The 15,065-nt window shown below is 46.4% G+C and overlaps 1 protein-coding gene across 4 annotated transcripts in view; it reads left to right on the forward strand.

The window, feature by feature from the left end:
* LSAMP (limbic system-associated membrane protein) overlaps window positions 1-15,065 on the forward strand; it is a 1,430,869-nt gene that overhangs the window by 1,243,757 nt on the left and 172,047 nt on the right. For all 4 annotated transcript variants that reach the window (XM_019548765.1, XM_019548767.1, XM_019548766.1 and 1 more), the window contains one exon: window positions 5,623-5,748. In XM_019548765.1, the coding sequence (XP_019404310.1) occupies window positions 5,623-5,748 (126 nt within the window). The remainder of the gene's footprint in view (window positions 1-5,622; window positions 5,749-15,065) is intronic.

Here is a 15,065-nt window from a genome sequence, read left to right on the forward strand (position 1 = left end):
ATTTAAGCTAGATATCAGGAGGCGCTACTTCACAGTCAGGGCGGCTAGGGTCTGGAACCAACTTCCAAGTGAAGTGGTGCTGGCTCCTACCCTGGGGGTGTTTAAGAGAAGGCTGGATGAACACCTTGCTGGGGTCATTTGATCCCAGTACTCTTTCCTGCCATGGCAGGGGGTCAGACTTGATGAGCTGCTCAGGTCCCTTCCGACCCTAGAAACTATGAAGCTATTCAGTATGCAGTGTTCTTCCTCCTGACTCAATGTGAGGTCATGTGCTAGAGGGCCCAAGAGGCATATAACCAAGGCCTCAACTGTGTTCACTCATGACATTTTTTTCCCCCCAATGACATCAGGATATGAGATCCTGCATCCCACCTCATTTCCAAATGGGGTAGTTGTTTTCTGGCTCCCTACAAGCCTTTTTGTGGTGTCAGTGGTGTAGTTGTGGGTAGTTCTAGTTTTGCACTGTTAGGCAGCTGTAGTGCTACATCCCAGATGGAGTTGCTAGGAAGAGGAGGATGAAATGGGTCTCTAAACTAATCCATCATTTTGGAATGCTAGTCTTCATGTACTCCACAGCACAGTGGAGCCAAGTTCTGTAGCAATGGCCCCTCAGTGCCATGGCAGTAACCCCTCCATTCCCCAACCACAAAAATGCAGTCTGCCCCGGGGCACTACTCCTCTTCCCTCTCCCCCCAGCACAAAACTATGGGCCCTAGCTGGATATACTTATTTGATGTAAAATTGCATAGGATTTATTTTTGATAACATGGGTCCTTTGTAGGCAACCTGACTTGCTTTCCTCCAAGCCTTGGCTCCAGGCTGTTGACTAGCTGGTATAGCTCAGCATCCCCTTTCTTCTCCACATGCTGCAGGGGAGGGGGCAGCTATTTTAAGACACCTCATCTCCCTGGATCTTTTACCCCAGGCTGCTTTGCTATTCTCCAGGAAGCTATTTCCACCAGCCTGCAGTTTTAAGTACCCAGCTTCTTGGCTTCCTCCCTACATGCTGCTCAAGTTGACTCCAGAGAAAAATGCTGAAAGCAAGCACAGCTGTCCCAATAACTCCCTTTGTGGTGGATGCTGCAGAGCAGTAGGCAGATCCTAGCAGGGTAGGGAGGCAAGAGAGAATATAAATACCATACTCAGTCAGACCAATGGTCCATCTAGCCCAGTTCCTGTCTCCAACAGTGGTAGAAGTGGATTCTGTGGAGGGAGAGCACTGAACCAGGTATCTCTAGTGTGATCTATCCCCTATTCAATACCTGTCCTGGCATCCACCGTAATTGGTTTAGAGATGCCAGAGGGAACATCTCCGACCATTCTGTTAAATAGCTACTATGATCTATGGATTTGTGTAGTCCCCCTTTGAACGTTGCTATGCTATCTGCCTCGTCCACCTCCTGTGGTAATGAAGTGGTGTATGTCTGACCACAGCAAGCTGCCATATTCTGTGGCTGACAGATGCTGGGGGTCTCCAAAATGTAGCTTTCAGAACTATTTTTTCCAGCTACTAGCAGGCTCAGGTATGCATTATGCTCTAGGCTTGTTACTTGACTCATGTGGCGCAGGTGATCACTGCTCAGATTTTAGGTTCAAATTATGCATGGAATGGTAATTCTGTGCCTCTGAAATCCTTGAAAACAGGGGCCCTGCCTGTATAGGTAAATGCAGTATTATTCACCCCCTTAAAATGCCCCTGACTGCATTGAGATTTCATTTCTGTGCTTGCACCTCCATTGACTTCAGCTGAGAGCTCACACATGATTGAGAGCAGACTTCATTTTTACTGTAATCCTATCTAACACTGCTGCCCTTGGTGCAGAGCACTTCAGGAGAGCACCAGAAAGGTTATGACGAGAGAACACCAAAAAAACAAAAAAGTCTTTTAGCACCATCCTGGTGCAGAAAGGAGGTGCCGTGCTGTCTGTTCAGCTTGACCTGACTCCAGAACACTGGCCATGAGTTTGGTGCCTATAGAATGGAAATGGAGGCATCATGGCCTGTTCTTAAGAGTGTGGTAGGACCAGGTGGGAGCGAGCCGCCCCTTCTGGAAAGCCTTCCCTCCTCCTTGTCCAAAGCTGCCTCCAAATACCCATCCGTTCCTGCTGCCAGCGATGGGGGGAGGGGAGCGTCTGTCTGTTTACTCTGTGGTAAGCAAAGCAGAAAATGATCTTGTTTCATTCCTCACTACACACACATTCTGAAGCTGAGAATGAAAAAAAAAAAAATTAGATGATTCCTTTTTACCGAACTCCCCCGTATCCTCTTGAGTATGAAGCAGGGATGTGAGACATTAATGTGAGAAAGGAAAGATTGGAACAGCCTGTACTGCCTCAGGGGAAACCTTAGAGGCCTAAGCAGCAGATACTAAATACCTGGAGTCACACATTCAAATCCCAGCAGGGTCAGCTCAGCCCTTCAGATTTCATCAGTAGATGATTTAAGCTGCCTCTTTGGAGGATCTTTAGGACTCTCCTAAAGCTAAGTCCTAGTCCTGTCAACCTTTACAGACCTTAATGATGCCATGACAACTTATAAGGGTGCAGTTACCCATTATACTTAAGTCAGACTTAAGAGCACTTAAAATGTGAGCATTCCTATTAGGCCTGTGTGAAGCGGCTAGTGTTTGCTTTGGATTCAGATTTGGCTGATTTGGGGAACAGTGATTCGATTCGGTGATCTTAATCACTGTCCCGAATTGATTCAGCCAAATCTGATTCGGAGATTCAGCTACCGCCGAATTGGCCCCATCCTCCACCCGCTCTCTCAGCCCTGTCAATGGCTGCCCTGCCCAGCCCCAGCTCTTTGGGAAAAAAAAGCCCAGCATGCACCAGCTGCTGCCAGGCAGGGGCATGATCCCTGCTGCCCCCCACTGCCCCATGCTGCATGGGGGGCTCTGCCACAAGCCCCCAGAGGTCCTGATGGCCACTGTAGTAGCTGGTGAGGCTGGGGCTTTTGTATTTTTGTATTTTGTATTTTTATTTTTTTTAAAGAGCCAGGAGCTGGGGTGGGCAGGGCAGCCATGGTGGGGCTGGGAGAGGGGGCAGAGGTCGGGGGCCACTCAGGAGGTCTGGGGGAGCAGGCAGGGGATGGGGCCTGGCAGGGGTCCCCCCATGGCTCCTTCCCCCTCCTCCAGCTCCCCCCCACCATTTACCAGCACGGAGTCTGGGTCCCGCTCCCTGTGACAGTGGGTGGGGACTGCCCGAATCTCCAAAGCTCTCTGAATCTTTTCTGAATTGATTCAGAGAGCTTTGAATTGATTCAGACCTTTTAATTGGTCTCCTCATTTGATTCGGAATCAGAGATGCAGCCCCAAAATTGGGCCGAATCGCCTTCGAATTGAATCAGCACCCGAAGCTTCGCACAGCCCTAATTCTTATGTTTACTCATGCTAAGTGCCCTCTGAGGGTCTCAAAGTTATGCTACTTCAGGGGAGGGTTAACCAGACCTTGCAACCTAGTTTGTGTTAGGGTAACTTTATTCTACTCCACAGAGATAAAATAAGGAATTCCCAGGTTGCATCGCTCCCAGCCTTCTCCCTCCCCCCAGCCCAGAGCAGGGATGGAGTCCAGGTATCCTGGCTCCTAGCCATGCCTCTGCTCTCCAGTCCTCAGGTGGCAAGTCAGAACTGTGCAGGCAAGAAATGGTGTTGAGTCTTAATATGCAACTACTCACGGTATGTTCTGACTTTAAACACAGCTTTAACATCACAGAGATTAAGTGTGGTCTAAGTGAAACATGTAACCTCACTCAAGAGACAGGGGCTTTCCTCCATGGACTTAGTTAAACCTGTCTTATTTTTCCCCACTACCCCTATGCTGCGTTGCACGCTCCTATCTGATCGTGGCTATTACTTACTTTTGCAGACAGCTCATTGAGTGCTTCTGGGTGAAAGATGCTGTAGAAGTTCAATCATTATTACTAACTGTAATCCTCTGTAAGGGAAAGGTTGTTTGGTTTTTTTTAAGGTAGGGAGGCAGCTCCCTTCTCTGGTTCCTGTGCTCAGGTTTCAGTCCAGCTGCTTTGGTCACCAATGAAACACGTTCATTTAGTGTCAAGTTCATCTTGAGCCGTTGTTTACAGCACCAATAAAGCAGTCTCTGGTTTAGCAGCATGGATTGTCTCTGCTCAGGGGATGTAACAATAATTAATACATGGTCTGGGCCTGTGCCCAGAGTGTGCTAGGAAATGCGTGCAGTGCCTCTAGGCTCTACAGACGCAATCGGAGCTGCAAAGGGCCCAGCTGGGATGTTTTGAATGTGGAAATGAGTCTGAAGGACTGTGATTCTTGCAGCACTGTACCCATGCTTTAGTGCTGCTGTGGGCCAGCCACGTGGGTTGCTCACAAGTTTCCTTTGAATGCCCATCTCTTACTGCACATGGAGTAACACAGCAGCCCGCTAAAGGCTTGAGACTGGGGGAGATAGAGCTTACAGGGGACTGCGGTGCAATACTGTTGTGACCCACGGGGGAGATCTGACTTCTTATGGAATAGTAGAAAAAGCAGCAGGTAGGAGGCTGTGGTGGCAAACTGTCCTTTCTGCCCATCCTTCCTCACATCTGGGGTTCTTGCATGTTTTTCATGCTGTCTTCCTCCTTCTCAGTGCCCTCCTCCTCCATACATACTTTCTACTCATTTAATATGCTTACATCCAGGCAAGTCCTGTTGTTTTTACAGCCTGCACCTGTTTTTTAACCCATCAGTGCCATTTGCTTCACCATTGGATTTTAGCTGTTGGGTATTAAAGGAACTAGATAAGGCAATATCCTAAGTTAACGCAAAATGCTTCTTGAGGCATTGGGCCCCACTGGGTTTTTCTCTGTGCTTTCCAGTTTCCCTCTAGCAGTGCTTGTTTCTTCTCTTTGTTTCTCTTTCCCTCCCACCCCTGTGCTTCTTACTTAGCCAAGCCCCCAACAAAACCATCCTCTGTATCAGTCCCCACCTCTCCCTTTCAGACCTTCCTCGAGCTATCTCCTGCACAAGACCTCTCTCCTGCATTTGGTGCTTCAGGTGGCCATCTCTTCTTTCAAATCCCAGTTTAAACCCATCTGTTCAATGAATCCCACAAGCAATGGCCTCCCATTGCAAGCCTAAAATGCTGCCCTTGGCATACTACACAAAAATTAGGAAGCCCACAAACAAACAAGAAGAGACTCTCTTCCCTGGAAAATCTCCTCTCTTACATGACTACTCTAAAGAAGGTTCCTAAGATTACCGGGTCAAATTCTGCTCTTTTTCCTGTGGAAACATCACCTCCAATAAGAAGTTTGTTTTTGTCAGTACCTCAGAATTTGCTCAGGTCCATTCTGTGCTCTTGGAGAAGAATGACTTCTAGCTCACCCAGGGTACTTCGTGCCTGGATTGCTTTGTGTGGTTATTCAGACTGCACGTTTCTTAGAAAAGGCTTGTAACTTTTCCCGTGTTTAGGGTTCTGTTGGGCTTTAAAGAATAATCGGGGTGGGATGTGGTGATTGTTATTATATTGTATCTATCTAAAATAATTAGCACTGCCTGTGTAAGGGGTCAGTGGCTAACTCTGGTTGACCGTGCTGCATATGAGCCAGGCTCCCTGTCCCTCAGACCTCTAGATAACAAGGTCCAACCACCTTTTGTCTTCACAGTTCCACCAAAGATCTCCAACATCTCCTCGGATATCACCGTGAATGAGGGCAGCAATGTGACCCTGGTGTGCATGGCAAATGGGAGACCTGAGCCTGTCATCACCTGGAGACACCTCACCCCAACAGGTAAGTGACCCAGGAAGGTAACTTGCAACCCTTGCATTGCTCCCCTCCACAGCAGGCAGAGGATATGTCAACAACACCTCAAACAGCTGCAACAAAGGGGTAAGTTCACATGATGAGTAATGTCAGAAAGCCCTTGAAATGCACTAAAATTCTACTTTTAGTCTGCAACAAGGGGGGAAGCCAGATTGGCTCAGGGAACTGACTATTCTCTAACTCTTTAAATGATGTCTGCTGGAGCAGTATACTCTTGACCCTGTGGTTGCATTTAGTTACTATCTTAATCTAACACCTGTAGTTCCTACTGCTGGCAATGTGCCCCATCAGAGCAAAGGAAACACATCTCCATTTAAAAACTCTTCTGTTTAAATAAGCCCATGAAAATCCTTTGAAACTTGCTGAATCCCCTTCCAACCTTTTTTCTTTGAAGGAGGAGGCAGGTGGCAATATGAGTGACTAAATGTGACTCCCTCTATTTGTAGGCACCAGCTTCCTGCCCACATTAGTGGGGGAAGAAGGTATTTTCTCCAGGTTTAAAGACAGCAGAGCTGGACAGGGTGTAGGACACGATGAGTGTGAAATCACCCAGCCTGCTCAGTAACTAATTGCTCCTTTGACTCCACACCACTTGGCAGTCTTGAAAAGAGAATAGTTCTGTCATTAGCCTGACCCTACAGGGCAGGTAGGTAAGAAAACATTGAAGCATCCTGACAAGCCATTCCTTAAAGATTTATCAGTGGAGAGGGGAGTAGGATCCATTTTCCCCGTTCTTCCTCCTTGTGCTTCTTCTTTGAGGAGAGGGGGATTTCTTTCCTGGTCTCATTTATGGTTAGCTATGTCCATTTAGATGAAGGGGGAAACTCCTATTGGAGCAGAAGCAGGCCCCAGATGTGGGATTCTAAGCAGTATGTTGTGCTGTTTACAGGTGTGGTAGCAAAGTGGTGAAAGCATCTTGCAACCTGAGGCTGGAGTTCGAACCTTGCTCTAGACCCTTACCAAGGCTGCCCTAGCTGACCAACCCGTGTGTACCTGGTCACTGGAGCTGGGGAGGCAAAACTGGTCAAATGTGACACTGGCTGCACCAATCCTTTGTGTACCTCTGGTTCCTTTTAGCCATGCTGGCTCAACAGTCATGCAGGTTTGACTAGGCCTTTGGCCTTGACTGTGAAATTATTGGAAAAGGGATAGAAGAGGTCTCATGACTGCCAGTGAAGAAACTCGCTCCAGGTGAAAAATACTGTGAAACAAATCATCTAGTATAAGTCGGTGGCCACAAAAATAGGCATGGTGCGATACAGGGAAAGAGGGAGATGGAGACAGAGAAAGAAGAATGGGGAGACATAGATAGAGAAGTTAGGAATTGGACTCTGCCCAGATGCTATGACTTGGGGAGATATTTAGATTCTGCTCCAGACTTCCTGTCTAGGCTCTGTTGGCCGAGCCAAAATACTCCAGAGCTAAACCACTTTAGGATGTTTGAAACCCAGATCTATATTTTGTGGCTTTGGCACATCACTTGCAGAAGCAGAAGGAGAAATAATGTAAAGCACTGCCAGGAAAAGATGGAGGAGGAACAGAACCCCAGAGAATGAGAGATAATGTGATTTATTTCCAGTATTATTATATGTCTGGCCTTTCTCTTCTGTTATTGTCAATATTAAGTATGGATGTGCCACAGATGTGTGTGAGGAAAATATGACCTATTTTTTTCTTTTAATTAAGTTATGTATTTACAATCTGCTAACTTCTGAGGGGCCATTTCACTGCAAGATGCAATTCTGATTAAACATTTGATCTTCCTGCTGTATCAGATGTTCAGTCTGCACTTCCATCTAATTCTTTCTCTTTGTATTCAAGTGGGAGCCATATTCGAGCATTGCCCAGTGTTGGTTGAGTTAAGGGAGCCACATAGCTATTTAGTTCTCAAGAAGATTTAATCCAAGAGTTCCCAGGTTTGAGGTATACCACATATAACCTTCAGCACACTGGGACAAAGATCATTTTCCTGGTTCATCGCCTCACTATGTTATCCTTCTCTCTACTGGCTCCCCCTCCCCCACCGTGTCAAACACGGGCAACGTATATTACCTTTTAAGACCCTTCACAATGTATCCCCACCTCACCTACCCTCTCCAAGACACAAATGAAATATTGACTCCTGCCTCTGCTCTGCTAGGAATACCATCCGTCATTGCCCATTGTATAAACTCTTCCTAGCAAAGAACTTCATGCTTTCTTTCTGTGAATAGAAATAGTTCCCTGGAGATAATCGCGAAGTGCTCTTATTACCCTTCTTCATCTTCCTCCTTAAAACCCTCCTCTACCTTGAATTCTTGACACTGGTAAAGCTGTGACTGCTGGTCACCTTATTAGTCAATATTGTGTCATTGTTCCCTTGTGCTTTATACCTGCCCATCTCTTTCTGCTGCCTCTGGTCTTATCTCTAATTTGGAATGTCCCAAGGGCAGGGATCCCCTTTTTAGTTATAAATTTTTATGGTGCCTAGCCCAGTTGGGCCAAGATCTCTAAATAGAGTCCCTAGCCCTCAAGGCAAATAGTGGTGTGAATTTAATTGATCCTTCCAGTCCATCAAGGAGTTTTCACATTTACATCAGATGGGCTGTCTTGCTAGCATAGATCTGGATCTCTTTCTTTTCCACAGTTTATAAGGTTCTTGTCAAATGGATCCAAAGAGATTTGGTTTTAAAATCTCTACATTGTTATGCATTAAAAAGTCATTATAGGTAGTTTTAAAGGTTTCTATATATATTGGGTATCTATCCCTCTCCTTATGGAGCTGAATTTTAATGATGACTAAACTATCTGGTTTCACAAAGGGAGGGTTATAGAAAGTTGTTTCAATATGTTTTAAATTTCTGGAATGTTTCTGAAGTAGTTGTTCTGTATCATGTGGCATATAAAGAACATGCAAGCCAGGGACATGCCATAAAAGCGTTATGACCATCCATGTTCCTTGCCAGGAGGACTGTTAGACTCTTGTCACAGCAAAAAAAACCCTGTTTTTGGGTGCCATGTAAAGGGAAGTCAGGGCCTGGAAGACCCTAGGAAGGGCTTCTCTGACTCCATGGAAAGCTGGGGCAGTGTGGAAAGCTGTATGATGTCCTGGTGCTGGTTTCTGAGGTGTATGAGCTGAGCTGCTGGATCTGGGGCCAGTGAGTGAAAGTTCTCCCCCCACATCCCCATCCACAAAACACTCAATTTGTGCATGTGGAAGACCTACTTTCAGGATAGTAATGTTTTATATGGTGATCCATCTCCCTGCAGCTGCATACTGCACAGGTAGTGGGGCCAAGCCTGGTGAGCGCAACAGGGATTTTACTGATATCCTAAATAGTGAGATGTGTCCTACTGTTGAGAAGTCCTGTGCTGATGTTCAGAGTGTTATGCCTGGTCACTTGGCTGCCTTATTTATAGCAGCATGCAGACCTCCTACTGACAGAAATATTACTACCTTCTAGCTTTCTTAGAAAGCCAGGAGATATGATTTTCGGGTCTTACATCTCACAAGAAGGCTGGCCGAGAAACAGATGCTTGATAATTGCTGGGAAGACAGATCTCCCTTGAGAAAATGCTCCTGTTTCCTGCACTGTCAAGGCAAACCTTAAAAAACTCCCAGTGTACTATACATCCTGGAACTCAGATTAATGTAGGTTTCTCATCCTTTTATTTGATCTAAACAGCTTTGGCAGACTCTTGTCTTCTGAATAGGGTTGGTTGGGCACCTGCTATGGTGACATTAGAAACAGCCCTAGCAGAAGAAGTAGATCAGTGAGCTTAAGCGCAGGAGAGCTGAACAAGAGCTGACTGATGATGAAATTTTGGACATGGCTCCATTGTGAATTATGCAACTTCAGAGCCGAAGGAATTATGTTCTGCCTGTTAGACACATAAATGGGCTTAGGTGCCTAAGTACCATCCTATTCCACTTTGCTCATGTCCCTAACAACCTGTTAATACAAAAAAGATTGGTGGATCTTGCTCCTCACTGCTTTTTTGTGAGTCAGTCTTAAGGGTCTGATGGTGCATTTCAAAGTGGATGAATTATTGAATTTTGGGGGATTGAACAGAGTGGAATAGAGTTGCACTTACATGCCTAAGTCTAAGTAGATGCTGAATAGATAGACCGGTATCTAGCCCTATATCTCTGAGTACAGACTTACCTTTACACTTATTGCCCAAAGAAAAGGTATCAAAAGCAAGGTTAAAACAGGCCAGTCTTTCATCCTGCTCAGTTCTGGTGCCCTTTGGCTAATTGTCAGGGCAAGGTGTTGGAAGAGTGGAATTCTTCCTCCTAGGAAGCAGAAAAGGAGAATGCAGATGACAAAATCTCACAAACCAGGTGAATGGTCTTGTTGTCCATTCAAAGAAGATGGCTACATATAATGTCTGGGGTAATCATGGTGGGAAGTCTAGAGCTCCCGTGCCAAAGCAAACACACCTTTTGGAAGTACAGTAATACCTTGGTTAATGAAGGAGATGCATTCCATGATGTCACTTTGTTGTCAAAAACTTCATTACCAGAGGTAGAAATAACATAAGAGGCATAGAGATGCATTCCAGGACTTCAGAGAAGGAGCAGGGTACAGTAGGAAAAATTCATTAAATACTCACAAAGATAAGTGATAAATACTCACAAAGATACCCAGCTGCCAGGACTATGGACCCAGGTTCGCAGCCCCCTGCCTCTCCTCCCCCCTGCTACAGGCTCAGACAGGGTGGATCCCTGCCACTGCACATGCTCCCAGGGGATAGGGGGGACTCACGCCCCCCAGATCTGTATGCGGGGCAGGTGCAGGCTGTGGTCTTGGGCTCCTGCCCTGCTTCCCTCCCCCGAGGCCTCCACAGCCCAGCGGACATGACCTGCTGTGGCAGGGAGCAGCCAGGCTGTGTGGGGATCTTCTCACTGCTGTGAGCTCCACACTGCCCTGGTGACATGTCTTCTGTGTGTGCCACTGCTTTGAGGGGCGCAACCCCACGCTGCTGCTCTCACTGCAGCCCCACGCACAGCAGGCACATTGCAAGAGCAGTGCTGGGCTGTGGAGACCCTGGGGGAGGGAAGCAGGGCAGGATCCTGAGCCTGCAGTCTGCATCTGCCCCAATACAGATCTGGGGGGGCGTGGGTCCCCGCTGCACCCGAGGAATGTGCGCAGCACTGGGGAGTAGACTCTCCCCCTCCCCCGTGGCCCTGTCCTGCTCCCTGCTGGGGCCCTGCAATCACACATTGCGGCCCTGGGCCCCAAGCCCTTTGCACTGCCCACCTGAGCAGCATCCCCAGCTCTGCCCAGTACCCTCCCTCCCTCCCCACAGGGCCCTCAATCCCCCTCTCCCCTCCACATACCTGCTAGAGCTGCTCTGCAGGCTGCCTGGGGCCATGTGCATGTACATGCATGTGCCCCTGTCTCACCACCTTCTCCTGCTCCCGCCCAGCTCCCTGCAGACTGAAACTCTGCCAGCCTACAGGGAGGTCATTGCAAAATTGCAATATCCATGCGTTTCTCTAGTAAAATGAGAAATACGTGTTTGCCTCAAAAATGTTTTTAATTTTTTTGCAAAAAAAGGCTGACTTTGTTATAAAGGAGCTTCGTTCCCAGAGGATTTATTAACCAAGGTATTACTGTACTAAAGCACGGTGCAGTAACTGCTTGTACTGTGCTGTGCACGCGGTGCATGATTAGTTTTAGTTGCTACTTTGCCATAGCAGCGTGCTAAAATGGAGGAGTGTGCTGCTACAGCACAGTAGCTGCTGGTGACATGTAAATACATTTGGTCGCTACAGTGACTTAGTACATCACTACGGTGATGTAGCAGGACGTGTAGACACACCCACAGTCATGCAGAAGTAAAATTCTCACCGGATCAGTTAAATGGCACTTCTTTTCTCCTCCTTTCCCCTGCCGTCCGGACACATCAGAGATTTTTCTCACATCAGCTGCCAGTTGCCAAGCCTAGAAGCCGCTTATAGGAAGGCCCCTTTCATTCCCCCATGAGATTGCTTAACTGCGGCTGTTACTGTCGACTGTAAGTGCTGAAGCCCTGGGAAAGGGGAGATAAGGGAGAAAGAATACTTAAATAATTTAGATGGCAAATATCAGTGTAAATCAGCTTTAATTCTTGGAGGTGTTTTGGTAATGAAAGCTGAGATGTCATTCCTCAAGATGACACAAGTTCCCGATTCCTTCTCTATTGCCACTCCATTGCTCTCTGGGTGGTTGGGTTTAGAAGAAACAGGTGAGCTGGTAGAAAGGCAGTTCCCCAGCAGAACAATTTTCCTTGTTATCCTCCAGGCTAATATGGCGTAAAGTCAAGACATCCTGCCTATCTAGTTATGGATACTAGAGTTCCAAAAGACAGACAATGTCTACTTAGGGAGCTGTTTCTTCAGCTGAGATAGTAATGATAGAGCTTTCAGTTGTGCATGGAAGGGTTCCAATCCTGTCACCCATCAAACTTCTCCCTTACAGTTTAATTGCTGTTTGTATGGCTCCTGGTTCACCAGTAAGGTATCAAGCCTTCTCTTCAGCATTTTACCAGACCTCTTGCTCTGTGATTGTAACCAACGGTAATGAGGTGGTAGCCATTGAGGTGGGGATGAGGGAAGCTGCCTTGTTTGCTTAGAGTGGAGATTTCCTCTCTGGTGTGGACATATTAAGCATTCCATAGTCAGGGCAAGGAGTATTTCACTAGTGTTTCTCAGCTGCCTTACTGATGAAAGGATGAAGAGCTGTAGTGGCTGCCTCTTCTTGTCTAAAGGCATATTGTAGAAAGGGCTGGCCCCAAAGAGCTGTCAATTTGTGTAAATGACAAACTTCACTAATCCAACCATGGCCCTCTGGAGTCTCCCAGAAAATACTGCTTCTGGGAGCACGCAAGAATGGTGGGATAGATCTCCACTGGGTGGGTCTACATGTACCCCTGACTTTGAGTCGGTACTGCACAGTCATTTAGTACTTGCTTTAGCAGTTGGAACTGCACAGGCTCAGTGGCACATGAGTTGTTTTCAACCCTGTTTGACAGTAGCTTGTTGCTACAGAGCAGTAGCAGCGGCATCATGGCTAGTGCCTGCCAATGCGATGTCACCATAGCATCTCGCGTACATGCGCCCACTGAATCTTCCAACTTGAAATCGTGCAGCAGAGAAACAAACCTGTATCAGTCTATAAAATATGAGGATAAACTAATATTGTTTAAACTGGATTGATGAAAGAAACTCAGCTGTAAGCAGTCCAGTTGACAGTGTAGTTTCAGGGTAGGAAATCTTCTCTAGATCTGTAGTTTCAGGGTAGAAGATCTTTGAGATCTTGAGAGTCTCTAAAATATAGGGATGAGGATATCAGTCTATAAAATATGAGGATGAACTAATATTGTTTAAACTGGATTGATCAAAGAACAACATTGCTCTTTTCCGATCCCTAAAACTACCCAGCATCAGTGTCTCTACTTACTTGATTTGCTCAAAGAAGTTGTTGAGTTTCTATGATGAAAAGTGCGACGTAAGATCCTAAATAGAAGATATGCAAAGTCTTTGCAAAACCCATATTCCATGCAGTAGCAGCAACCAAACCCTAAAAGGAAAGAAGGCAATACAAGGCCTATCAAACACTTGGCCAAATTCTCTCCTGATGGCACTTGAGAAGTTCTCATTGGCTGCATCTACAAGAGGTGCTGAATGTGTAGTCATTACTGTGCAGTCATTTATTACTTGTATACACCAATACTAAATGACTGCACAGTAACTGGAATTACTGCATAGTAGCATCATTGAACAGCTTTTGGGTGACAATGAGTGTGCAGTGGCTCATTACTATTGCACAGTAGTGTCACGTCACACTTCATGCTGCACGACGCTACTGTGCAGTAGTAATGAGCTACTGAGCAGTTAGCGTCTTGTGTAGACGTGGCCATTGAGTCATATGGGTGTTAGCCATTCCTTGCAGCATGTTGACACAGTAGGGGATAGGGTGGGGCCCCCCACCATGTGTGTAATGAAGAAGATATGTATATAATCCTTTTACAAATAACACGTTACTGAGCTGTGAAATTTACTGCCATAGGGAGTCACTTAAGCCAAGAACTTAGCCAGATTTTGCAGGAGATTGGATGTCTCTATGGACAAGAAGAATGTCCAACATTAAAACTAATAAAAAAAACCATGGAAAGAATATTAAGCTACATACTGCAGGACTAAATCAGGAAGAGACCAAATATGCAGGTCAGTGCAGATTATTTAACACTCTGTCTCAGTTATATTTGTGGAGTAGATGCAGGTCCTTTCTGCAGCAGAACTCCAAAGAGGAAGGAACCAAGGGCCTTTGTAAAGGCATGGAATTGAAGGTGCTTGGTTTTCCCACTGGGATTTCCCTGAACTTGCTGTGCAGTATTTGTTTCTGTTTTATTGCCCTTTAGATGCAAAGTCCCATCACTAAGCTTGGTGCTGCACAGGACACCAGATAAAAAGACAGTTTCTGCCCTAAAGAGGAGATAACTGGGGGTGGGAGGAAGACCTTCAGCCTTGCTACAAGGCTACCCTGCAAAGAGTGGGTGATGGTACTGGGTGAGAAAAGGATTTTATGGTTATTTAGGTTTAGCCCCTGCCTCTGGTATACTCCTAAAACCTTGAGAAGGAAACCCTGACATGGAAGATGGTGGGTTGGGGATGTTTCTTCTGCAGTTCCTGGCCCTCCAGGTTCCCACTCCACCCCTTTCATTGCTTTTGCATGAACAGAGAATGTATTAATTATAAAGTACTGGACTGACCCCTGATTTTAGAGAGTTAAAGGGGTTAAAGGCCCATCTCATTCCCCTTTCTATTATGCATGTGGTCTCTCATCCCTGCTCACAGAGACTCCACACTGCATCCTTTGCGACCTCTTTTTTAGAGTTCTTGCAAAATGATTTTTTTCTTTCTCAGGCCTATATCCATATCATCTGCTAGTACAGAGAGGAATGCTGGTTCACGAGGAGGCTGGGATGCCAGGAAAACCTAGTCTTTCTCAAAGGCCCTCAGAAGACATCAGAAGTAGCTTTAGCTTCCGTATTCTCTCCTGTGAACATCATTTCCTCCCTCCTTTCTCTTCTCTCATTGAGTGGCCTGGGAGTAGAGAAGTATAATCAGTTAGGCTTGTGCAAAGTGGCTAGTATTCACTTCAGATTCAGCTGATTTGGGGGACAGAGATTCAATTCGGTGATTTGAATCGTTATCCGGAATAGATTCGGCCAAATCTGATTTAGAGATTTGGCTGTAGCCGAATCGGCCAAATCTCCAAATTGGCCCCATCCCCCGCCCACTCTCAATGGCTGAG

This window comes from Crocodylus porosus, unplaced genomic scaffold (assembly GCF_001723895.1).
Source record: "Crocodylus porosus isolate Cpor-Errol unplaced genomic scaffold, CroPor_comp1, whole genome shotgun sequence".
Lineage (NCBI taxonomy): Eukaryota > Metazoa > Chordata > Crocodylia > Crocodylidae > Crocodylus > Crocodylus porosus.